General features: G+C 36.8%; 1 protein-coding gene across 1 annotated transcript in view; it reads right to left on the bottom strand.

The window, feature by feature from the left end:
- Nucleotides 1-10,499: 10,499 nt before the first annotated feature.
- LOC121866793 (ankyrin-3-like) overlaps nt 10,500-25,261 on the bottom strand; it is a 51,089-nt gene continuing 36,327 nt past the window's right edge. The window contains exons 10-13 of the mRNA XM_042366526.1: nt 23,166-23,289; nt 19,365-19,590; nt 14,548-14,727; nt 10,500-11,353 (exon numbers count right to left, since the gene is read on the bottom strand). Of these exons, the coding sequence (XP_042222460.1) occupies nt 11,203-11,353; nt 14,548-14,727; nt 19,365-19,590; nt 23,166-23,289 (681 nt within the window). The 3' untranslated portion in view covers nt 10,500-11,202. The remainder of the gene's footprint in view (nt 11,354-14,547; nt 14,728-19,364; nt 19,591-23,165; nt 23,290-25,261) is intronic.

Raw genomic sequence — 25,261 nt, 5'->3', positions numbered from 1 at the left:
GTTTGCAGATTTTTGTTTCGCGGTCCTCTATTATTCGCGGATGACACCCTGGATGTACCCAAGAATGTCCGTGGGTAGTTTTAAAGTTGCCGGCATTTTCGTAGCTGGGACAGGGAGCCATTTTTTCTTGAGACCATAATTTCCTTTACCTGTATTGTAAATACAGCTACTCCTCGATTTACGATCTACTCGACTTACGACCACTCGGACATACGACCGCCCCAGTCATACCCAAATTTTTTCAAATTACGTATTTTCGAGTCCCGTCGTTAGTGATTGCGCTGTGTACTGACAAAATTTTTGTTTCTAATTCCCTTTAAAATGACTGGCATGCTTAAAAGTGAGAGTTTTGTTGTGCTGAAAAGAAAAAGAGACACCCATTTTAGATTTTCTTATGTATTATCTTCACATTTTAGATTTACGACCTGGATTTGGGTCCCTAACCCCGTCGTAAGTCAAGGAGTGGCTGTATGTGTGTGTGTGTGTGTAGACACACACACATACTGTATATCCAATACAGGTAAAATAAAAAATAATTGTCCTCAGGGCAAACACATACATTAAAGGGAATATAAATTTCTTTGTACACAAGAAAAATGTCCCCTCCCCGCAAATGTTATTAGCAGATTTGGCGATTCGTGGCCATTTTGAGAACCTAACCCCCGCAACTTTGGGTGGGGGGGCTGTACTCTAATAGGCCCAGCTCTTATACTTTTGTCCTCTGCCCTTATGTGTACAGGTGCTCCTCTACTTAAGAACGTTCAACTTACAAACTTTCAGAGATACAAACATCATCACTGTGGGGGGTTACCTGACAGAACAGGTGTTTAATGTGGATGAGACTGGATTATTTTGAAGAAAATTCCAGAGAGAACAAACATTACCTAAGAGGAGAAGAGTGAGTCAGGTTTTAAGGCTGTATTAAAGGGTATAGCTGTACTAAATATCCATAATCTTTTCATTTTTTACAATATGTTTGGTATCTACAAGAGTAAAGTTGGACTTGCAAACAAGCCTCAGGAATACAGGTATAACTAGTTCGTAAGTAGAGGAGCACCTGTACTGTATAACCAAAGGGTTCCAGGTAATTTCACACATTAAAAAATTTATGAATATTAAAAATTAACATTAAAATATGTTTCAGTGTTCCATAATTGCTGCCAGTAGTAGCTGCCAGAGTTATGATAATCCACTCAGATACAATAGATAATTATAAAAGTAATACATCTAATATGCTGTAAATATAGTTTGAATTTAGTATTTAAAAATTAAAGATTTAATTTAAGTAGTTTTGCAATCTAGTTTAAATTTTAGAATTTTAGACATCCAGAAGATGGCACCACCAGAAGAGGCCTAACCCATTCAGTTGTTAAACTGTTGCTAACAGGTGAGGGTTCAGTAGAACTCCTTTGTCCACCCTTATGGCCATGCCTCACATCATTAACAGCACTCGGGAAAGGAAGAACTTGTAGAATATATGTATTACATACTGTATACGAGACACAAAAAAGAAATACCGATGGCTCTAACATTTGTTGGAAATGTGAAATGAAGTCTTGCAAAGTTCAAGTCCACACTTTGACGCATGATGAGGATTATGGTATAATTAAATGTGTTGGTGAAAATTATTATAGTTTTTCTGTTGCTAAACCTAAAGTTCATAAAAGTTTAGCTGACCTGAAGGCTTCAGCAATATCTTCCCAAGAATCTTCTTGTACACTTATTGCCGATGCTAATGCAAGCTTGGATGAAAATGAAATAGCAGAGCTACTATCCACTTCATGTCGAAGTCAAAATATAAGGAACTGGCATCAAGCAAAAGTGAGTGCCCCTCCAATTCTCCAAAATCGGTCTGGCTATAAAATTCCCAGTGAATACAGATTCCTAGATAATGGCAAACTATTTCTGCAGTTTGATAGTGGTCAGAATGACATAAACAGATTATACTCGTATTTGCAACGGTTGAGGGTCTGGATGACTTGGTGCATGTAAAACATTGGGCAGGTGATGAAGCTTTTAAATGCTATCAAAATATTTTAAATCAGTTGTACTGTACTGTACTATATGACTTTCATGTTCAGGTAGGGACATTCAGTGTTCCAAGATAATTTGCACTTCTTCCTAACAAGACACAAGAAACGCACACTTGACTATTCACAAAGCTACTAGAACTACTTCCTTGATTGAATCCTGAATATTTCATGAAGGATTTTGAAAAAGTTCATATTAACAGCTACATATCAATCTTTCCTACTGCTTCTGTTTCATCTTGTTTATTTCACCTTTCTCAAAATATATACAGTGAACCCTCGCTTTACGCCGTTTCACTTTACGCGTTTCTACATTTACGCGGTACCCTGCCAGAACCTCCCAGAACCGGAATTCCCACTTTACGCGGTGCATCTACTCATATACGCGGGTGAAGTATAATTTTTTTAATTTAGCTCATGAAATTCATACAAATTACCCGGCCAGAATATAATTTACAGTGCTGGAATTCTTACAATTTGATGATCATTTTGAATATAAACATCATAGATTTTGCATTAGACATACAAATTTTAGATCTACTGTAAGTATTTTGTTTACTCTGATTAAATATGTTAGCTTTTGTGCAAAATATATGACATTTATATTCAAAATATTCCTGGTATTACAAGGAATCCAGCAATGTCAATTATATCATCCTAACTTTAGTTTGAGGTATTATTTATTTCTATACCTTAAAATCTAGTGGTTTTTCCCCCAAACATTTCTCAGAGAGGGAAGAGCCAGGAGTGTGAGAAGAGGGGGAGGGAGTTGAGTCCATTATTTGAATGGACATTAACTTGGCGACTGTATTTCTCTATTTCTCAAGTATTAATTGTGTGCATGTACCATCATAAAATTAAGATGTTATTTTTACTAGAAAATAGGTATTGTGTCGGAAAAAGTGGAGTTTGGGGGTCAGCCGGTCTCTATTTCATTTAATCCCATATGTTATGTTGTTCACTTTACGCGGGCCTCCGTGGGTTCAATTGACCGCGTAAAGTGAGGGTTCACTGTATTGAAAAGTAGTTGAGATTGGCTTGAAAGAATAATATCAAGATACAGTAGTACCCCGATTTAATCGCGGTCAATTGAACCCACAGGGTACCGTGGAAAGTGAAAACCGCGTAAAGTGAACAACAGAACATATGGGATTAATTCCAACAGAGACTGGCTCGACCCCCAAACTCCACTTTTTCCGACATAATACCTATGTTGTAGTAAAAATAACATCTAAATTTTATGATGGTATGCTCACACAACTAATATTTAAGATAAATACAGTCACCAGGTTAATGTCCATTCAAATAATGGACTCAAATCCCCTCCCCTCTTCCCAGTTCACTAGCTCCTACCTCTCTGAGAAATGTTTGGGTGAAAACACTAGATTTTAATGTTTAGTAATAAATAATACCTCAGACTAAAGTTAGGATAATATAATTGACATTTCTGGATTCCTTGCAGGTCAGGGAATATTTTGAATGTAAACTTCATATATTTTGCTCAAACGATAAAATATTTGCTTTGTGTAAACCAAATTATTACATTAGATCTAAAATTTGTATGTCTAATGCAAAATCCATGATGTTTATATTCAAAATGATCATCATATTGTAAGAATTCCAGCAATGTAAATTATATTCTGGTCGAGTAATTTGTATGAATTTTATGAGCTAAAACAAATATCTTCAGTTAATAAAAAAAAAATATTCTTCACGACACTATCTGTCAATCAAAGTACCCCACCTTGCCTCCCCCCTCCTCACACTCACGCCAGCTGGGTCGGTCGGTCCCAACCCTCCCCCCACCCCCCACCTTCCCTCCCTACCAGAGAAATGTTTGGGTGAAAACACTAGATTTTAACTTTTAGTAATAAATAATACCTCAGACTAAAGTTAGGATAATATAATTGACATTTCTGGATTCCTTGCAGGTCAGGGAATATTTTGAATGTAAACTTCATATATTTTGCACAAAAGATAAAATATTTGCTTTGTGTAAACCAAATTATTACATTAGATCTAAAATTTGTATGTCTAATGCAAAATCCATGATGTTTATATTCAAAATGATCATCATATTGTAAGAATTCCAGCAATGTAAATTATATTCTGGTCGAGTAATTTGTATGAATTTTATGAGCTAAAACAAATATCTTCAGTTAATAAAAAAAAAATATTCTTCACGACACTATCTGTCAATCAAAGTACCTTGCCTCCCCCCTCCTCACACTCACGCCAGCTGGGTCGGTCGGTCCCAACCCTCCCCCCCACCCCCCACCTTCCCTCCCTACCAGAGAAATGTTTGGGTGAAAACACTAGATTTTAACTTTTAGTAATAAATAATACCTCAGACTAAAGTTAGGATAATATAATTGACATTTCTGGATTCCTTGCAGGTCAGGGAATATTTTGAATGTAAACTTCATATATTTTGCACAAAAGATAAAATATTTGCTTTGTGTAAACCAAATTATTACATTAGATCTAAAATTTGTATGTCTAATGCAAAATCCATGATGTTTATATTCAAAATGATCATCATATTGTAAGAATTCCAGCAATGTAAATTATATTCTGGTCGAGTAATTTGTATGAATTTTATGAGCTAAAACATATATCTTCAGTAAATATACAAAGAAATATTCTTCAAGGACACTATCTGTCAATCAAAATACTCTGCCCTAGCTGGGTCGGTCCCTCACTCCCTACCCCCCACCCCCCACCTTCCCTCCCTACCAGAGAAGCTTTGGGAGAAAATAGTAATTTACATTTTTAGTAATAAATAATAACTCAGACTAAAGTTAGGATAATATAATTGACATTTCTGGATTCCTTGCAGGTCAGGGAATATTTTGAATGTAAACTTCATATATTTTGCACAAACGATAAAATATTTGCTTTGTGTAAACCAAATTATTACATTAGATCTAAAATTTGTATGTCTAATGCAAAATCCATGATGTTTACATTCAAAATGATCATCATATTGTAAGAATTCCAGCAATGTAAATTATATTCTGGCCGGGTAATTTGTATGAATTTTATGAGCTAAATAAAAAAAAAAATTATACTTCACTGCGTATATGAGTAGATGCACCGCGGAAAGTGAAAGTCCGGTTCTAGCAAGGTACCGCGTAAATGAGAAATCGAGGAAAGTGAAACCGTGTAAAGCAGGGTAATACTGTAATGAATTTAGCATTTCTTCCACCTGATGTAATTGATGGTTTAAGAGCTTGTAGTTGATGAAGACCTCCATTAAGAGCTGGTGTCTTTTTTTGAAATGCTCTACATTGGATGTGAAAGAGGTAGAGCTAATCGAAGATGAAGAATTACTCCTCCAGTATATTTCCTATTGACAGTTGGAATGTACCTAACAGAACAAGATATGCATTGTACCAACAACAACTTCAAAAGGTACCATATTGCACTTCAAAGTTCAGTGATGTGCATGCATCCCAATCTTTGGAAATTAATTTCAACTTCAGAAAAAGAAGAATGCTTGGCAAAACTGAAGAAAGTTCAGTTTGAGTGGGATGAGAACAATGGGACCAAAAATAAGTTCAAGGATTTGAACAAACAGCTGCAGGATATTCTAACTTAATATAATTCAGGTACGAAGATTTACTTTTTTCGAGCAATAGCTCATAACCTGCATCATTATTAAAGGTACTGTATATCATCTATATCACTTCTAATGTGCTTTATTCTTAGGAGGTAGGGTAGCCTATCCTCACCTGCTCACAGTGCACACTGTTAGTACACTTTGTGTCTGTGCAAATGGAACCAACGGGGAGGGTGCTGCTTAACTTCCAACACTTTGTTTCTTTTTTTTTGCTCATCTGTCACTTTCATCTATTTTCTTCTGACTGGTATTAAATTTTAATGCTGCCAGGGACTTCACAGGCAGTTTGTTAGCATTTCCTTGTCTCTTTTTGTGCTTTCACAATGCCAAACAAAAAGGAATACCCCGGATGCAAGAAGACAGGCGAAAATGTAATAATAATAATAATAATAATAATAATAATAATAATAATAATAAAGAACCATATGGAAATACAAAAATGAAAAAAAAAATCAAAAGTGAGAAACAATATACTGTATGTATGTTGTGTTGTCAAAGTAAGAGAAATAATTGAGACCCTGTAATTGTGTGTAAATGAGGCAGAAAGTCAGATCAGCAACCTGGGACTTGGTCACAATTTTCGTGATGCCATATGGCAGCAGGGTCTACCAATATCTTCCCAGGCAGTAGTACCCGGTACCTCCCTGTTTGGTAAGCTGCCTACTGCTGACACCAGTGAAACCGTTGCTTGATAATTATACAGCCCTTTTGGCACAAGTATATACACCTCTTTGAATATCATCACTTAGAACTGCTTATCAGTCATCATTTTCATCAATTTAAAAAAAAAATCTGTACAAGAAGGTGAAATCTTTAATACAGCACTCATTTTATACACCTGGTCACCTCAGCATCTTGGGGGCTGTAATATTTACATTCTTTCTCTTGTTTTTGTCGTTATGTCAACGACGGGAAATATTTTCCAACAGTAGAAGGTAAGCAAATGTAAACATGTATATCAACGTCTAAATAAAACAAAAAATCGGTATTTAAAAACAAGAAAAAAAAGTAAAAAACAACTCGTTGTTTGCAAAACCAGTGACTGATTGGTTCTACATAATTATAAAACTGAAGAAAATAAGACCCTGGTTGTAGCTTTAGTAAAATTAATGTAGAAAAATTAACATGGTTGTTTTAAGTAATGTTATTTAATGTTAATAAATGGAACAATGGAAGTAGCAAACAATTAATGATAAAGAAAAAAGTGAGATGGCGTATGTAAGTGAGCACATGTGTAAACATATCATCATTACTCTACATAAGAATATGAAAGCAACTCTAATTTATTGTTCATATATATTTAAATTAATGATTCAGAATTCAAAAAAAAATTCTACCCACCAGTGGTGGTAAAGTTGAAAACATATGGACAGCCAATGTTGTTGTTGTGTGTGTTTTTACTTGGATGACGAAGTTGTATTTAAATTTGGAAGATTTTAATTTTGTGGGGTTTTTACAGTCTAAATGGGTATCCAAATATGAGAGCCTACTGTAAATAGGTGTCCAAATATGAGAGCCTACATATAAAGAAACAAACATTCCTGCATTTGAGACCAGCAGACAACCTTTAGCAATTCCTCAATAGATGGCGCTGCCGCACCACTGCCATTAGTCAACAATCCGCACAGCAGCAAGGGTTTATTTATATATTTTTTTTTTTTTGCAATATACCAACAATATTAGTTAAATCAATAGTTTTATAGTACTGTATAGAGAATACTTATAAATGGTAAGTACTGTAATGAGGTAACAGTCTTTGTAAGGGGCTGATTTCAAAAACCTTTGCTACAACTCATCGGCTAGTGTCCTGGAAGACGCATGGTAATTTTCGAGATATATTTTTGTCATAAAAAGTGCGTCTTTTAAGCCAAAAAATACGGTGACATATTGATAATATATAGTGCAGTGTTGATTTAAAGAAAATAATCTTGAATTACACCTAGTGAACTTAAAATGTTATTGGTGAAATGAGGCATCAAGCATGGGTCCACTGAAGGTGATTTTTCCTCCATACCACTTCTTTCTTTTCTCCCTTCTCCTCCACCCCACTTCTAATTCCATCATCATCATCAACCAGGAGCCTTCTACATACACACCTCAAAGTAAGTGTACTTTACTGCATTTTTATTCTTTGTATGTACTTTTGGTGAGCTGGAACCAATTACCCAATATCCCATTGAAACAATGGTTTCGGTTAACGAAATTTTCGGTTAACGAAATTTTCGGTTAACAAACAACCTTCTGGAACGAATTGTGTTCGTTAATCGAGGGACCACTGTATGCAAATCTGCCTTTTGTGAAGCCAACATAAATGAGGGTGACCTGTACATTGTCTTCTATTAGGTCAGGTCAGCTTAGGCTAAATATTTTCAAATTCGTTTTACTTGATTAAAAAATTTTTAATACTGAACACATAAGAAATACTAAAAAACATGGATACGTACATGGATTTCAAGACATAATTAAACCTAAATGTGATAGGGGGTGAGGGTAAATTCTATGGGGGACTGGGTATTATGGGGTTAAAGCATTGAATACCTGGTACTTATTCAAATGTCTTAAAAATCTGTGCTATTAATGTATGACTGGTAAACACACATCTCCAGTTGTTTGATTAAAATTTTAATCCTAAAACTTAAAAAAGAAAAGGTTTGTAACCACCCCCCATCAAAAAACAAAAATTGGATCCAGAAGAAAATTAAATGAGATTCTCTGTTTAACAGAATTTTGAAATGAATATCACTTTTAGATTCATAAGCACCATTATATCTTAGGAACATCAAAGGTCAGAAACCATACCCAAAGAACCGGGTTTTCACTTGTTACCATACACCTGCTGGCCAGTAATCCTCAATATAAAGGCCACATAGATTATGTATTACAATACAGCACACAAGAGTATTTAAGTATTACTGCACAGTAAACCCTCAAGATAATGGACTAATTGGGGGATAACCATGGTTACTAAAGCCAAAAATCTGTTAAAACTGATCGTCCAATAATTATTTCAAAGTAAAGGGGGGGGGGGGTGTTGAAATACAAGCTACAGTATTTTGAAATTGGAGGAGATTTTGCTACTTATCGTATAAATTTTAAGTACATTCCTGAAACGAAATATTTTACATTAATCCTCCAGTAATGTTTAAGATACAGCATGTTCTTAAAATAACCTAATTATTGAAGAAATAATAAGTTGAATATATTTTGTCCATAAATATATACATTAGCCTCTGTTCAGATCACTACATTCATCCCCAAAAGTAGCTTTAACTGTATAATGTTACATTAAAACTTAAAACTGTAAGTATATAAAAGGCAATACCAAAGCATATAAATAGTAATAATGAAAGCGTAAAAAAAGCAAAAATTATACAAGTTACTGTTCACACTGTGCCCCAGTCTCAGGGATACTGGCTGCCTCAAACACACACCTTAGCAATTCAGCCCAGCTGGCTTTCCTAGCAAAGGTGCTCTTCCACGGACCCTCTGTCCTTTCCACATGCTCAATACACAGCTTCACAGTGGAATCTGTAGCTGCTTAACACTCTTGGGGTTTTCATATGCCAAATTGGCTTTGACCTAAACTAACTCTTTTGGGTTTACATATGCAAATTTGCATATGAAGTACAAAATTTAAATAAAATAATTTTGTTTGCGTATGAATGCTAGACACTCAAGACACACATTTGGCAATATCAGTGTGATCTGGCAACTAAGTAGACTGCACTCCAAGGTCACCACACCAGTCTCCCCTTTGTGTTTAAAAGACCCAGGATATAACGCTGACCACCATTTCCCAAGCATTTTCAAGCAGCTTGTGCTGATTTCTTGTGCATCACAGTGATTTAATTATTCATAACAGTGTTGTGAAAGTTTTAAACCATGCCCCGTGTTGCTAGTGAGGGTGGAAGGGTGGGGAAATGTAAAAAGTGTAAGGAGATTGCACCACGTTATGATAGTGTGGTGCCTCCAGATGCCTCTCCCAGCGTAAGTGATAATTTGTCTGGCCCTTCAACAAGCAGTCCTAAAGCTATGACTCAATACAGTATATACAAATATGTTTTGCCCCCAAAGGGAAAAAATGTATAATCAATACTCTGCCTGGGAGCGCTCATCAGTATGCACAATTTACACCACTATTATCTAGCAAAATACCTGCAATAATTTTTTGACAACTTTTCTTCTATAACTATTTTTTTTCTAAATAAGTACGCTTCATTACGGAATAAAGTTCATATTGCAATCACATGAAATAATGAAAGTATAAAGTGATGTACAATATAAGCATTTATATTAAGGATAAACAAAAATTTTGTGTTCTACTCACGCTTACATATAGAAATAATTACTTTATTGTGATTACTGATATAAAACTGTTTGTAGATAATTTATTTAAAATGCTAATGCAATAAATTCCACCTTTTTATCTCAAATAGCAAGCTTGCTATGACTCATTATGTACAATTATCTCTCGTGTGGTGAGGTGAGTAACAGGCCAGACCACGTGCTTCTTCCAGGAGAGCGCCTACCCAAATCCCAAAGTGTTAAAACTTTATACAGTATATATATATATATATATATATATATATATATATATATATATATATATATATATATATATATATATATATATATATATATATATATATATATATATATATATATATATATATATATATATATATATACATATACATATATATATATATATATATATATATATATATATATATATATATATATATATATATATATATATATATATATATATATATATATATATATATATATATATATATATATATATATATATATATATATATACTGTATAGATTTATTTATTTTATTTTTTCACTTTCTGTATACTGTATACATTTGAAGGCTTCTGTGCTCATGTAACAGAGTAAAAGAAAATTTGAATTTTTTTATATCTATCCAACATTTTAAGTGAAAAAATAACCATAAAAACATACACCTTACAGATGGGGAACAGTTAGAAATTTTTCCCTTTGGCCTGGTAGCAAGGTCCAGGGGGTACAGCAAGGAAGCCCAGGATAAAGGCGCATATAATAAGTGTGGTGATGATGAGTAGAAAAATGCATGTGTGTGATAATGGTTGTTTATTGCTCAAGTTTTTCAGCTTGTTTGTTATTCTTTGTTGTATATTACAGTTATTCCAGCTAGCATTCATGCAGTGACAAACTATCAGACAACTCCAAGTGATAATGAACCCCTGTCCATTATTCCGAGGATTTGTCCACTAGGGTTAGGGTGTCCGTTATAACCGAGTTTCGTGATATACATTGTCCGTTATACCGAGGGTGTACTGTATTACAGATTCCTGCAAGTGGTATGGTAAAGCTTAGTATAGTATCATTTCCTCCCAATGCGAAAACAGCGAATTCAAAGAAAGAATTCCATACTACTGCCAGTATCCAGACATTTTTAAACTGTAAAAGAACCTTTAGTGCTAACCTTTATACTTTACCTTCAACATTTTCATAAACTCAAACTGTGAAAATCCCAAGTGCCTAAAACTTATGTTGGTTGTCAGAGATCCACCTCCGCTACATCTTCTAACATGAGAAATCTTATTACTCGAGGGGGAAGAGAAGAGGCCTCAAGACTCACTTGGACCCTCTCCCCAAGTCGATGGCGGATGTCAACTCTGCAGAGATCGGCAAGTGTCAGGGGCTGTGACCTGCCAAATTAATAATTATATAAATAAAATTACAATGATAGTACAGTACATTCTACAAAACTTAATAAAAATATTATCATAAAAGGTGACATAGGTTTAAAAAGGAACATAATGGGCATGGATTGACAGTACTGTAAACTGGTTCTGGGATTGTTCCAGTTGCAATTGGGGTTGCAAATTTCAAATTCTATCATTACTAAGGAATAGCAAAGTCTCTGGTGCACTCTAAAATTAAGAGAAAACGGACAACTCAGGCGTCCTAAAGTGAGAGAAAACGGACTCCTATGACGGGGCACTCAAATAAACATATACATAGCTGTATAATGCAATATTAATCCCTAAATCGGTTAATTCGGACAATCGGCTACAACGGACCCCCTTCCCCCCCATTAGTCCGTTTTAACGAGGGTCAACTGTATATACATACACAGTATAGTCTGGGTTTACGCGGATATTTTATACGTGACTTGCCATTTACGCGGCAACTCTCCAGACGCGGCAATTATTATTTATGAAGTAAATTCCATCATATACGCGGCAAGCGGCAGGCAAGGTGCTGGGCGCTGACATCAGACTCGTGCTGATGACGTCGCGGACAGTGATTGGGCCACGTATCCTTACCACCCACACACCCCCTCCGCCGCGCACTGTGATTGGTCTATTTAACCTTGCTTGCCCTGCCACCAGGGCTGATGATCTTGGCCGCGCCAGTCTCACTGTCCCCAAATATACTCACTCGTGCCCAGGAACCGGTTTTGTTTTTTTCTTTCTACACAATGGCTTCTGCTGGACCTCCACCACCCCTGAGAAGCCCTGAACTACCTGGCCCAAGGTGGGAGGCAGAGGCAAGTGGTGGCTGGCGACGCTCAGTCTGTTGCTGTGGCATTGGAGAATGCAAGAGGCTGCACACAGTGTTAGAGCTGCAGGCTTCTCCAAGACCACCAACGAGGACATCCTGAAGGTAATCAGGCAACCTGTGGTGACTGCGGACGAGATGTTGGAAGATGATGACGTCAGTGAGCAGCCAGGTGTTACAGAACAACAAGAGCAGAAACCAACACATGCTGATGTGAAGGAGGTCATCGAGTTAGCTGAGAGAATGAAGTTTATCCTTGCCAAAGAGTCAGGTAATCATTGCTATGAAGTGTCGAATAACCATCTGTTGAAATGCCTGGAGCCCTATGTTCAGCTGTATCATGATCACATCGATGCTAGCCGTCAAGAAAGCATCACTGAGTTCTTCACCCGCCAACCACCACAACCAGCCCATGTCAGTGCTAGTGAGGATATGGACTTCGAGGGGTTTGACGAGGAGGCCCTGCTAGCCTCTGTGGTGGATAGAGATACAGGTGAGGGCCAATAATCTGCCCTCTGCCTCGGAACCAAACCCCCCATCTCCGTGTGCCCAGCCATCTCTTCTACTAACGTAAGTGTTAAAAATCCTAATACTATTGATATTTCTCTTAAATATTAATTGTGTGTGCATACCATCATAAAATTAAAATGTTATTTTTACTACAATGTACATATTGTGTCGGCGATAGCCAAAAAAAGGGCAGTCTGGCGGTCGGCCCAGTCTCTATTTCAATTGATCCCATATGTTCTGTTATTTTATTTACGCGTTTCGCTTCATACGCAGACCTCCATGGGTTCAAAACTGATAATATGTTACATAAATTTATTTGTCAGTGGCCCAAGGTTAAAAATGCTTTGAAAACCTTTGATCTTGATGTATGATAGTTATTTTGTGGGTCCCTTTTTTCTGACCTGACCTGTCTAGTCACGTCATCACCCTTCTCTTAAGCTCCTCTACGTGTATGTTGGTGTGGGGATTAGTGGATGTCATCATTATGACCTGACCTCATGTTTTTAGGTCACCCTGTATATTTAAGCCTCTCTCTGTCCATGTAATCCAGTTGCCTCTGAAGATGTCTTGAATAAAGACGAAAGCTAAGGTACTCCGTTGTTTCCATTTTCCCGTGTGATTTTATCAAGATTTATCTTATCCACGTTTTCATTGTGGATTTACATGAAATATATATATATATATATATATATATATATATATATATATATATATATATATATATATATATATATATTATATATATACACACACACACACACACACACACACACACACACACGACGTTCAGCTTCATAATGCAGACCTCCGTGGGTTTAATTAACCGCATAAACCCAAATAAATAAATAATAATATATATATATATATATATATATATATATATATATATATATATATATATATATATATATATATATATATATATATATATATATATATATATATATATATATATATATATACACACAAAATCAATGCCCAGAATCTGGATACACCAGAAAACTTTATATTTTTTTAGAATATTAAGTTCAAAGGCGATAATACGTGCACATTCATAATGTTTTGGAGCCAAGACCACCAGAATCTGGGTATGGTCTGACCAGACATCCACTGATCCATCATGAGCCAAGCCAAACCATTATAAGTGCTTTGTTCACAATCATAAGAGGAATTGCACTACAAGCATAGATTAAATAAAGTCGACAACATTGGATTTACCATAAAAGTGAAGACATTCTGCATACAGTGAACCGACATGAATGGTGAGGATTTTCAGTCTTATTGGGTCAGCAGTGTGGGAACCAAATTTTACCAGGAGGTGTAAATATTAATTCTGGTGCCCTAGATACTCTGTGGTGCAATGTACAGCACCTTATACCCTTCCTTCCCACATCCATGTACTGGATGGAATGAGAGGGGGAGGTTGGTGATGCACACACGAGAGAACTGCCAATGGTCAGCCAAAAAATATCTAACAGCCTCGCAGATAGGTGAATTTCGATCACAAATTTTGAATAAAGGGTCACTAATAATTTTTCGTGAATTTGCAAATATGGAGTTCGCAAATATGGGGAGGTAAGTGTATTGTACTTGCAAACAGTTAAATTTTGATTGGGGCAAAAATCGGAAAGAGCCAATGTTTTTTTGTTTTGTGTTTCCCTCGGGAGGTGTCCCTCATAATTGGTAAAATCTCATAATTCGTAAAGGGCTAGAGCCCCTCTTCCCCTCACTCCTTCTTTACTTTTTTATTACAATATTCAATTTCAATTTTCTTATTCTACAACTTTTCCTAATCTTCTTATTGTTATGTACATCAAGAAAATATCACCTAACAGCAGCAAGTCTTGACATGAGTGTTCCTGGTGTGAAGATCCCGTTGAGCCACTCAGCTTGCCACAGATTAAAACCTGCTAAGATCAATAGTGTTGCCAAAGGGGCATTACCACGAAGAGCAGTCATATGAAGGTAGTCTGGGGTACCAGCTGGAGTTCGATGATTCACACTACACCTAAGAAAAAAATATGACAATCTATTACATGTGAATAGATTTATTACTTTAGAATACAATTCATTATAGTAGTACTCTTTTTCAGATACTGTATATGAATCATCTTTCAGCAGTATTATGTAGTGAATAAATCATACTTCTGAGCAGCTAAGGTATGACAGTTTATGCTACAGAGTTTTATTAGTTAAGTGAAAATAATTTAGAACAATTACAGACATCAGAGAAGTGTATCTAGAGCTAGCAGTAGATGGTTGTCCCAATATTAAGGGAGCCCCGTGATTCCAAAATGTACATGACATCAATGAGATGAAGGTTCATTTGTCCAATTTTGGTGGAATGCAATAAAGTTGTTTCAAAAGAAAAATTAGGAAGCCAAGAGGAAATTAATTAGCATATATTTTGACGGATAAGACGACACTTGAATCATCAAAAAACCACCCCAAAACCAGGGGGTTGTTTTATAGTCCATATAAAAAATTTGAAAAACAAAGTGACCTCAAAATTCCGCACAAATTACCTTAATGATTTGAGTCAGCAAAGGTAGCTGGGGTCATCAATCTTGAAACAGCTGTTGTAGTGTTTACAATGTTTAATTCTTACTAAAATCCATATACCGATATGGTGTTAAACCAATGAAAGCATTGTATAAAAAAAAAATAAATAAAATAAAAATATTACATACATTTAAAATCCATCAAATTCCCTAGCAAAGAACTCGTCATACACATCAAGTGATGAGTCACCACGACACATCGATATATAAACAATACAGTCAATGACCTTAACATACCACTACTGAAGATAGTCTACACATGATATTTACTTTATTATATGCCTCTCTGATAACATAATTAAAATGATTTACTGGTAATACATTAAACATTCAAAGTATTTAATACATTAAACATATCATGGTATTGGTGGTTTGGTGGTCATTGACCTAAACTTTACCATAAGTGGTTTGGTAGTTTGGGGAGTCGTCTTATACCACAGATATGAGCAAAAACCATGAAATTTAGGCCTAGCCTTATCCGAAGGTCGCCTAATCCGCCGTAATATATAGTATAATGCAGTGAACCCTCGAAGATTCAGACCTGATAAATCTGGATTTCAGAAGATTTGGACAAAATATGAGGGTTTTGGGGGCTAAGAAGCATTCCCAAAACAGAGCAAAGATCATCTTAGGCCTGTATAACTAAGATGTGAGTGCACGGGACACAGGTGCCCGAGGTGGGAAACATAAACAGAGTTGTCAATTGTTGTTTGTGGGAATATTACTTCATTCACTCTAGTAATGATACAATGTTTCTTATTATATTATTGTAGGTAAATCCATGGTTTATATAATTTGTTATCACTGTGCCCATCATCATTTTCAAATTAGACTACAAATATGTATTTCTCCCATACGTATTTCGAGAGTACGCCTGGCAACAGGTGCGAGTGAGCGACCACTAGTTAGAGCATTGTCTGCTCTTGTAACTCTCCTCGTTTTCTGCCATATTTCACTGGATTTGTCGTTATTATTAGTGTTTACTGATATAATAGTTCTTAATAATGACATTGTAGCCAGGTTAAACTCGTCACTGTAACCACCAGGCTATTGGTCCAAGCTGTGAGGTGTTATGATTGTTTTTAAACTCGTATTTTCAGGTAGATATGTATATAAATTCTTCATTTATTTTTTACTCAGTTACATGCACACACCATCCTACATACATATTGTGAGAAAACGTAAAAGAAATAATTGTCCAAACGGCAGACACATAGTGGGAGGAAAGCAGAGAGTGTATGGGGTGTGGAGAGTTGCTAGGGAATCAGTCACATACTATGGTCTTTGTTACTATGGTGAAGTAGGGACTATATGCAAATGGCGACTGTGTTAAAGTTTCATTTGGCTTTTATTTATTAATTTGACAATACAGTACAGTATTTTTTGTTCTAACTTATTTATTGATATTATTATTATTTATTCCTCACATTTCTTGGTAATGTATAGATTATTTTAAGAAAACTATAGCCACAGAAGGGTTAACAATTTTGCCACTTACAGTAGCGAGTTTACTGTGCACCCCATATTTATTCTGAGAGTGGTAGCGCAAAAGGATTACAGGGTAGAGTTCACAAATGGCCTATATAACTAACCCCCGTGATCAAGATATTATGGCATTGAATGTTACAGAGTATTTCAAATAAAAATTTTTTTAGTTCTATACATAGAGGGTAACTTATTTGCAACTGCATGAGTACAGGAGTGTGAGGCAGTATGTCCGACTGCACACTTTGTTATTCACATTTGCGTGGCGAGGTATTCAAGCACATTGTGTGTTTGGTTCCATACATGGGAACTCATATAGCTACTACGTGCACAAAAGTGGATACAATCTTAATATGTCAGCTATCTTGCCATTAAAGATAAAGTGTTATGTCATTTCACACACAGTGTGCTTGGACCCGTCCCTAAAAGGTTTTATTTTCACACAGTCAAGGAAATAGTGTTCGAGTGTGTGACCATATGTCTGGCCATACACTTTACATTTTGTCCTGTTCACATCTGCTTGAGGGATATACTGCCAAAGGGACTTATACCTAATTTTAGTCTAGTGGCTACAACATCTTGTAATCTAGTTATCTTGTTACTTGCTCCACATACATGTTTTACTTGATACATCTAATCATGGTAAACTATGGATTGACTAGTGCCTGTTTGCACTGGTCTGCTTGTGTCTAATTCGTCAATAAGTTCCTTCTTAATTTAAGTTTTAAGGGTTCTTTCTGACAGACCCAGATTGTATTCAACAGTGTCTTTGTTAGACGCGAATTTGGCGAGGGCATTAACTCTGTCATGTTCTTTGAGGCCTATGTGAGAGGGGATCCACGAGTTTCATCTTGACACCCCGGTCAACAAGATACAGTACATATATTTGTGTCTGGCTTCAGAGGCAAGAATGTGACAACTTAAGTTGAGGGTATCAAAGGCATGTAGTGTGGATAGAGAATCAAAGAACTGATGAGAATGTCAGTGACAGTAGTTTCAATAAATTTAATAGCTTTGAGTATGGCAACTAATTCAGTTTGTAGAGTGGATGCCCAGTTGTTAATTCTAACTCCTTTTTCAATTGTATTACCATTAGGTTGAGCCACAACGATAGCACTTCCAGCCCTCCCGCAGGCAGTGTTAAGAGATCCATCAGTGTAAATGGTCTGTGTGATATTATCATCGGTTTATAGTGTGTGAATGTGTTCGAGAGCTCTCACTGTGGCAGTGTGTTGGAGATAAATACTTTGTATAATTAAAAGTACACACAAAAGTTTTTTCTTTAGTACTCCCTGCTAAAATGAGGGGTGCGTCTTATATGTTGTAAAATACAGTACGTACAATATAGTCTTGATTTACGCGGCACCTTGCCAGAATGAAAATTTTTAATTACGCGGTTCATTGCATCATTTACGCGGCGAGAGGTCCAGCCGCGCCGTGCTAACTATGATTCAAGCGGTACATTCTTGACCATACGCGGGAAGCGGCAGGGGGAGGGTGTGCAGTATGTCACTGTTGCGTTATCGCTGACGTCATATGACGTATTGGACTGTGATTGGGTCACGCATACTTACCTCCCTCCGCCGCTAGCTATGATTGGTCTAATGCATTATGACGTGAGGGAAGAAGCCACTGACCTAGCGGGGCCAGTCTCATTGTTCTCAGTCTCCGCGTATACTGTTCTCTCTTGTGCCCGCTAATCTGTTCAACAATGGCTTTCGCTGGACCCCCACCACCCCAGAAAAACCTTGAATTACCTGGACCAAGCCGCCCCAAGTCCAAGAAGATACGACGCGCCCTAAGTTATGAAGTAAAATACAAAATCGTCCACGAATCTAAGCAAAAACTGACTTCTTTAACACCCATTCCATTCCATATACAGTACTGTATATGACATGGCTTGACAATAAAAAAATAAAAAAATATATAATATAAAACAAGAAAAATTAAGAGCATGGGTGTGTGTGTGTGTGTGTGTGTGTGTGTGTGTAAGAAGTGAACATGTGTGGAGGTGGTGGGCTATAACTATGTGGCCACGCTCCCTCCCGATGTAACATCATGACATGCAAAGAACGCAGTGCAGCAGCCACCCATCTGAGTCAGCTGGTTGACTGGTTGGCTGAACTGGGTTGTGTCATTCAGAAGATGGTTTGAGCATGGATCTTTTGTTCATAAAATATGTGCTGTATTGAATTTTATGATATGCTATTCATCAATTTTATTGTTTATCATAGCATTTTTTTTTTCATTTTTGACATGCAATTTGAAATTTGTCAAATTAGGCTAATCTTTTGCTCACTAAATCATTTAACTCTTGACAATATTGTGTAAATAGAGTGGAATAAGTATTAAAGAACTGTACAATAAATATGGCATTGGAGTGTAAGTTTAAAACAACAAAGATTTATGTTGCACAATTTGATTTATTTTCTAGCAAATGATTAGCAAATTTTCCTATGTTTTTAATGCTTATTCCGCAAATCCTTACCTTTAAGATATTTGGCCACGATGGGATACCAATTAGCATGAATTTACGAGGTCAACCTATACAAATGGAAAAATGAAAAAGTAATGGTATTGTTAAGAGGTCTCTTCTTACCCTTGTCTTATTAGAAGAGCAGCAGCTTTGTTTTTCTCCAGCAAGAGTGCACGGTACAGAGGTGTGTCTCCTGTAGTTACTGTTTCCACATCTAACCGTGCACCGTGTCTACGAAGAAGAAGAAATACAACCCCAAAATCTGTAAACAGAGCATCACGAGTTCCTTCAACCGCTTCATGGAGAGGAGTTGTGCCAGTGAGACCATTGGGAAAGTTGGTGTTAGCTCCTGAAATGTAGAAGCACAGTAAGTAATCAACTTGTCACAAGTAAAATTCTGTGGTGGAGAACTACAATATAATCTTCATCAACTGTTTATGATGGGACTGTTTCGTCTACAGTGGTCCCTCGGTTAACGAACACAATTCGTTCCAGAAGGTCGTTCGTTAACCAAAAATTTTGTTAACCGAAACCATTGTTTCAATGGGATTTTGGGTAATTGGTTCCAGCTCACCAAAAATTACATACAAACTAAAAATAAATGCAGTAAAGTACACTTACTTTGAGGTGTGCATGTAGAAGGCTCCTGGTTGATGATGATGATGATGATAATGATGATGGGAATTAAAAGTGGTGGAGGAGAAGGGAGAAGAGAAGGAAGTGGGGGTGGAAGAGAAATGACCCCATGCTTCATGCCACCATTTCACCCATAAAAGTTTAAGTTCACTTGGTGTAATTCAAGATTATTTTCTATAAATCAACACTGCACTGCACTATTGCACTATATATTGTCAATATGTAAAATAAATTTCAGAATGATCAATAATTGTACAGTACTGTAAAAACATAAAAATAGTTTATGTTCAAGAGTCTCAAGCAAGATGCTTCCTCCACTGAGCAGAGACACAAACTGACGCCATTATGGGTGAGTCAAGTGGCTGTTTGGCGCGCTAAAAACTAGTTCCCTGTACTTCATTTATGTTAAATAATTGTTAAAATGACTAAAAATTTTAATATAAGACTTGGAAAATTGTTGAATAGTACAACCTTCCTGATATTAACTCAAATGGTAACAAATTTAAGCCCTAAAACCGATTACTGTATTGGCGGACTGATACTCCTGCTGGTGAGCAGGCGAAAGCAGGCGAAAACATGTTGACACGATTTCGTAAGGATTTCGTTTACTGAATTTTTGTTCGTTAATCGAGTTGAAGATTCTTATGGAAGGTAATTTGTTAACCGAAATTTCGTTAACCGAGGCGTTCGTTAACCGAGGGATCACTGTATCTGTTGAGATGTTTTGCCCTTCTGTGAAGAGCTACCTAACTACCAATAAACTCCCTTTAAAGGCTCTTCTCCTTATGGATAATGCTCCTGGTCATGACCCTGAACTTACCAGCACTTTGGAGGCTCGATTTGACTTTGTCAAAGTGTTGTTTTTGCCTCCTAACACTACATCAATTATACAGCCAATGGACCAGAATGTGATCAGCAACTTCAAGAAGCTGTACATGAAGAAAATGTTCAGGTGTTATCAGGCAACTTCCACTGATCCTGAACTAACACTGGCACAGTTCTGGAAGACACAATTTAACATCCTGGAGGCTGTAAAATTGATTGTGTCATCATGGCAAGAAGTCTCCATTAGATCCCTCAATTCTGCATGGAAAGCACTGTGGCCATCAGCAGTCCATGATTTTGAGGGATTTGAGGAAGAAGCGGAGTTGGACAAGGAGATTGTGTCCATTGGTCAGTCAATGGGCCTCGAAGTGGATGATGTGGAAGAGCTTGTTGATGTCTCATGAGCAGGAACTTACTCCTGAAGACTTGCAGCAACTGGATGAGATGTTAGAAGCTGACAGTGGTGAGGAGGATTTGAAAGATGGTGTTCACTACTGGGAGAAGCTCAGGAAACTGGCTTCAAGGCACCTTGATGTGGAAACAACAGAACCTATTTTGTGTAATGTTGAGGACAGAGTGGTTTCCTTCTTCAAAAATCAGTTAATGATGATGAGGAGAAATGCCCTACAAACAAAAATTGACAGTTTCTTCTCTAAAAGGCAGTGGGAGAAAGATGCTACCCCTCAGCCTTCCACTTCATAAAGGAGAGAGGATTTTCCTGCTGGAGAATCTGTGAGTCCAGAGGTTCCTGACATTTTTATGGAAGGTGACTCGCCTTCCAAGAAGCAGTAAAATGCTTCTCCTCCACCCCCACTTCCTTCTCTTCTCCCTTCTCCTCCTCCACCTCCCACTTCAAATTCACATCAGCATCATCAACCAGGAGCCTTCTACATACACACCTTAAAGTAAGTGTACATTACTGCATTTTTTTTTACTTTGTATGTAATTTTCGGTGAACTGGAACCAATTACCCAAAATCTCATTGAAACAATGGATTCGGTTAACGAAATTTTTGGTTAACGAACGACCCTCTGGAACGAATTGTGTTCGTTAACCGAGGGACCACTATATATACAGGTATATATATTGATAAAATCACACAGGGAAGAGGGAAACAATGTAGCACTTTAGCTTTCGTCTTTATTCAAGACAACTTCAGAGGCAACTGAATTACATGGACAGAGCGAGGCCTAAGTACACAGGGTGACCTACCTAAACATGATATCAGGTCATAAACATGACATCCACTAATCCGCACACCAACACCACCACACACGCAAAGGAGCTTAAGAGAAAGGGCGACGTGACTAGTCTAAGTTAAGTCAGGTAAAAAATATGGGACCCACTAATCATCTATCCTACATCTAACTCCAATGCTTTAAAAGCATTTTTAACCTTGAGCCACTAACAAATAAATTTGTGTAACATATCGGTTTTGTACTGACCATCACTAAGGTTTATAGAATTCAAATCCCTAATCAAGCTAGCTTCAACCAGAAGTCTTTCTGTGACACATGATAATTTGGACACTTCTAAGCTGTTTTCCCAATCCATGGGATGATTATTGTTCCTAACATGAACAAACAGTGTTAGGAACTGTATATATACAGTGGTCCCTCGGTTAACGACGGTTCGATTAACGAAATACCTCCCATAAGGATCTTCAATTCGGTTAACGAAAAACACGTTTTGTTGTGAGCATCAGCTGCTCAGCTGATGGGCTAGTCTGGCAATTCAGTAATCTGTTCTATGTTTACATTTGTTTCCAGTGGAGTAAATATCAAGAAAGTTGTGCTCTTTAATATTTTTGCAAATTTTATATTAAAATTATTAGTCATTTTAAAATTTAGTTAACATATTGATAATCTATGCAGTACAGGGAACTAGTTTTTTGTGCGCCCATCAGCCACTTGACTCACCCACCAGGCATCAGTTGGGCATTGTTTACAGTGGAGTGAACATCGATTTTGTTGATGTCTTGAATATTTTTTTTCATTTTTACATTAAAATTATTGGTCATTCTGAAATTTAGTTAACATATTGATAATATATAGCTAAGTGCAGTGTTGATTTAAATAAAATAATCTTGAATTACACCTAGTGAACTTAAAATTTTATTAGTGAAATTACTGCAGCAAGCATGGGTCCCCTGAAAGGTGATTTCTCTTCCATCCCCACTTCCTTCTCTTTTCCCTTCTCCTCCACCCCCACTTCTAATTCCCATCATCATCATCATCAACCAGGAACCTTGTACAAACACACCTCAAAGTAAGTGTACTTTACTGCATTTTTTTTTACTTAGTATGTACTTTTCTGTAAGCTGGAACCAATTACCCAATATCCCATTTAAACAATGGATTCGGTTAACGAACGACTCTGTGGTATGAATTGTGTTCGTTAACCGAGGGACCACTGTACATATATAAAACTACACTGCACTGCACTTAAATGAATTGCACATACCATGCTTTAACAAGAGCTTTATGATTGAGGGTTGGCAGGTGCGGGCAGCAATAATGAGAGGAGTGTCTCCATTGTCGTCTCGGAGATTGACAATGCATCTGGCACCCAACAGGAACTCTGCCAACTGTATAAACAAAATCCTTGTTACTCCTTTAATAATAATAAAAGAAAAATAGGCAAATGTTAAAAGGGGGAAGTACTGTCTAGACTCTAGAAGACTATATGCCAGGGGTGGCCAAACCGTGGCTTGCGAAAATATATTGGCTGAACTCCTTTTTGCCTTATAATCAATATAAAGAGTACTGGCAAATAAGAAAAATGTTTAAGCTTCATATTTATAAATTGTGAAGCCACCTCTTATCCTTGGGGCAGGGGGCCCAGCCTCATGACATGTAGTGTAACACAGGACATTGAACTGTCCAGATCTAAATGGTATGCTCTAGATGTAAGTTGTGTTTACAAACTTTACAGTTCATAAAATTAAGTTGCTTTTAAATACTGTTAAATTTATTTGATAGCAGTGTCTGTGAAAATTTTGTGAAGGGAGATGGTATCATCCAACTGTAAGAAGCAAAAGTATGAAGATGAAAACAGAAATTTTATGCCAGAGTGGGAGGATGATTTCGCAATTACTGTGAAAGGAGGTAAACCTTTGTGCCTTATCTGCAAGGTGTCACTCATTCACTACAAAGCCAGTAACTTCAAACGTCACTCCGAAACAAATCACAAAAACTTTTCGTGTGATCAATCATCAAATCAGAATTACAGAAAAACAAGCTTTGTAAGGTGGCATCTGATTAAAATATCTCTAATTTTATTGGTTTGCTTGTTTTTCTTTTATATTTTCCTCCCAGTTTTGACCAAATGTTTACTAAGACAAATAAATAAAATTAAAAATATTTTATACTGTACAGTATAGTCTGCATTTACGCGGTCAATTGAACCCGTGGAGTACAGCGTAAAACAAGAAACGCGTCAATGAAATAACAGAACACATGGGATTAATTGAAATAGAGACTGGGCCGACCCCAAACTCCACTTTTTCCGACACAATACGTAGGTTGTAGTAAAAATAACATCTTAATTTTATGATGGTATGCACACACAATTAATAATTAAGAGAAATGTCAATAATATTAGGTTTTTTAACACCTCCGTTAGTAGAAAAGCTGGGTCGACACACGTGGATGGCGGCTGGTTCCGAGGCAGAGGGTAGATTAGTTGCCCTCCGGTGAGTCACTTTCACTACCCGCAGAGGTTTCCAGGGCCTCCCAGACAAACCCCTCAAAGTCCATTTCCTGACTGTCAATATCACTATCACTGACTTGGGCTGGCTGTAGTTGTGGTGGGTTGCAGGCGAGGAAGTCCTCAATACAGTCGGCCCTTAACATACCCGGGTTTATAATACACGGATTTGCAAATATGCGGATTGCCCCGCCGGAGGAATATTCTGTACATTGAAGTAATTGAAGTACTACATTCAAATCGCGCGCCATTCAACTCGCGCGCGGCACCGAACACGGGACACCGCCCGCTCCCGCAACCTCACACACACACGCATAGCTCTCCCTCACTCAGTCAGTCTCGCTGTAACCACGCTTGTGTTGACATCAGCATTGTAGTTGCAAAAATATTACATTTCCGTGAATGTATTATATCAAGCACAGTATGAATAGAATATCACTAATGTAAGAGTATTTTAACCGAAAACTACTAAAAAAACGAGTAACATATCTTGAACATCGGAAGGCTAGGTAAAGTCTTTTGTTTTCATGTAGTTTATCCAAATTTACATTGAAATGCATTACGTTTCAGCAAAACTACTATTTATTTCTGAGAATATGGAAATGTAATATTTTGCTGAAATGACGTACGTATTACAGTGGAAAGTGACGAAAGCAATGACTCGCTTTCTTTCGTTCAAAAGATGTTACCGAAATCACTTTTCGAATGGTTTTCAGTTAAAAAACTATTGTATTACAATAATATTCTATCCTAATTCACTTGTGATGCAACAGTTTTTTTAACTGAAAACCATTCGATATTTCTGAACTTTGAGTTTTACAATTCTCTAATAATATATTCTCTCTCCTTCC

The sequence above is a fragment of the Homarus americanus genome, unplaced genomic scaffold (assembly GCF_018991925.1).
Source record: "Homarus americanus isolate GMGI-L3 unplaced genomic scaffold, GMGI_Hamer_2.0 scaffold32583, whole genome shotgun sequence".
Classification (NCBI taxonomy): Eukaryota; Metazoa; Arthropoda; class Malacostraca; order Decapoda; family Nephropidae; genus Homarus; species Homarus americanus.
The sequence above is the reverse complement of the archived record's forward strand: the minus strand, read 5'-3'. Positions and strand labels throughout refer to the sequence as shown.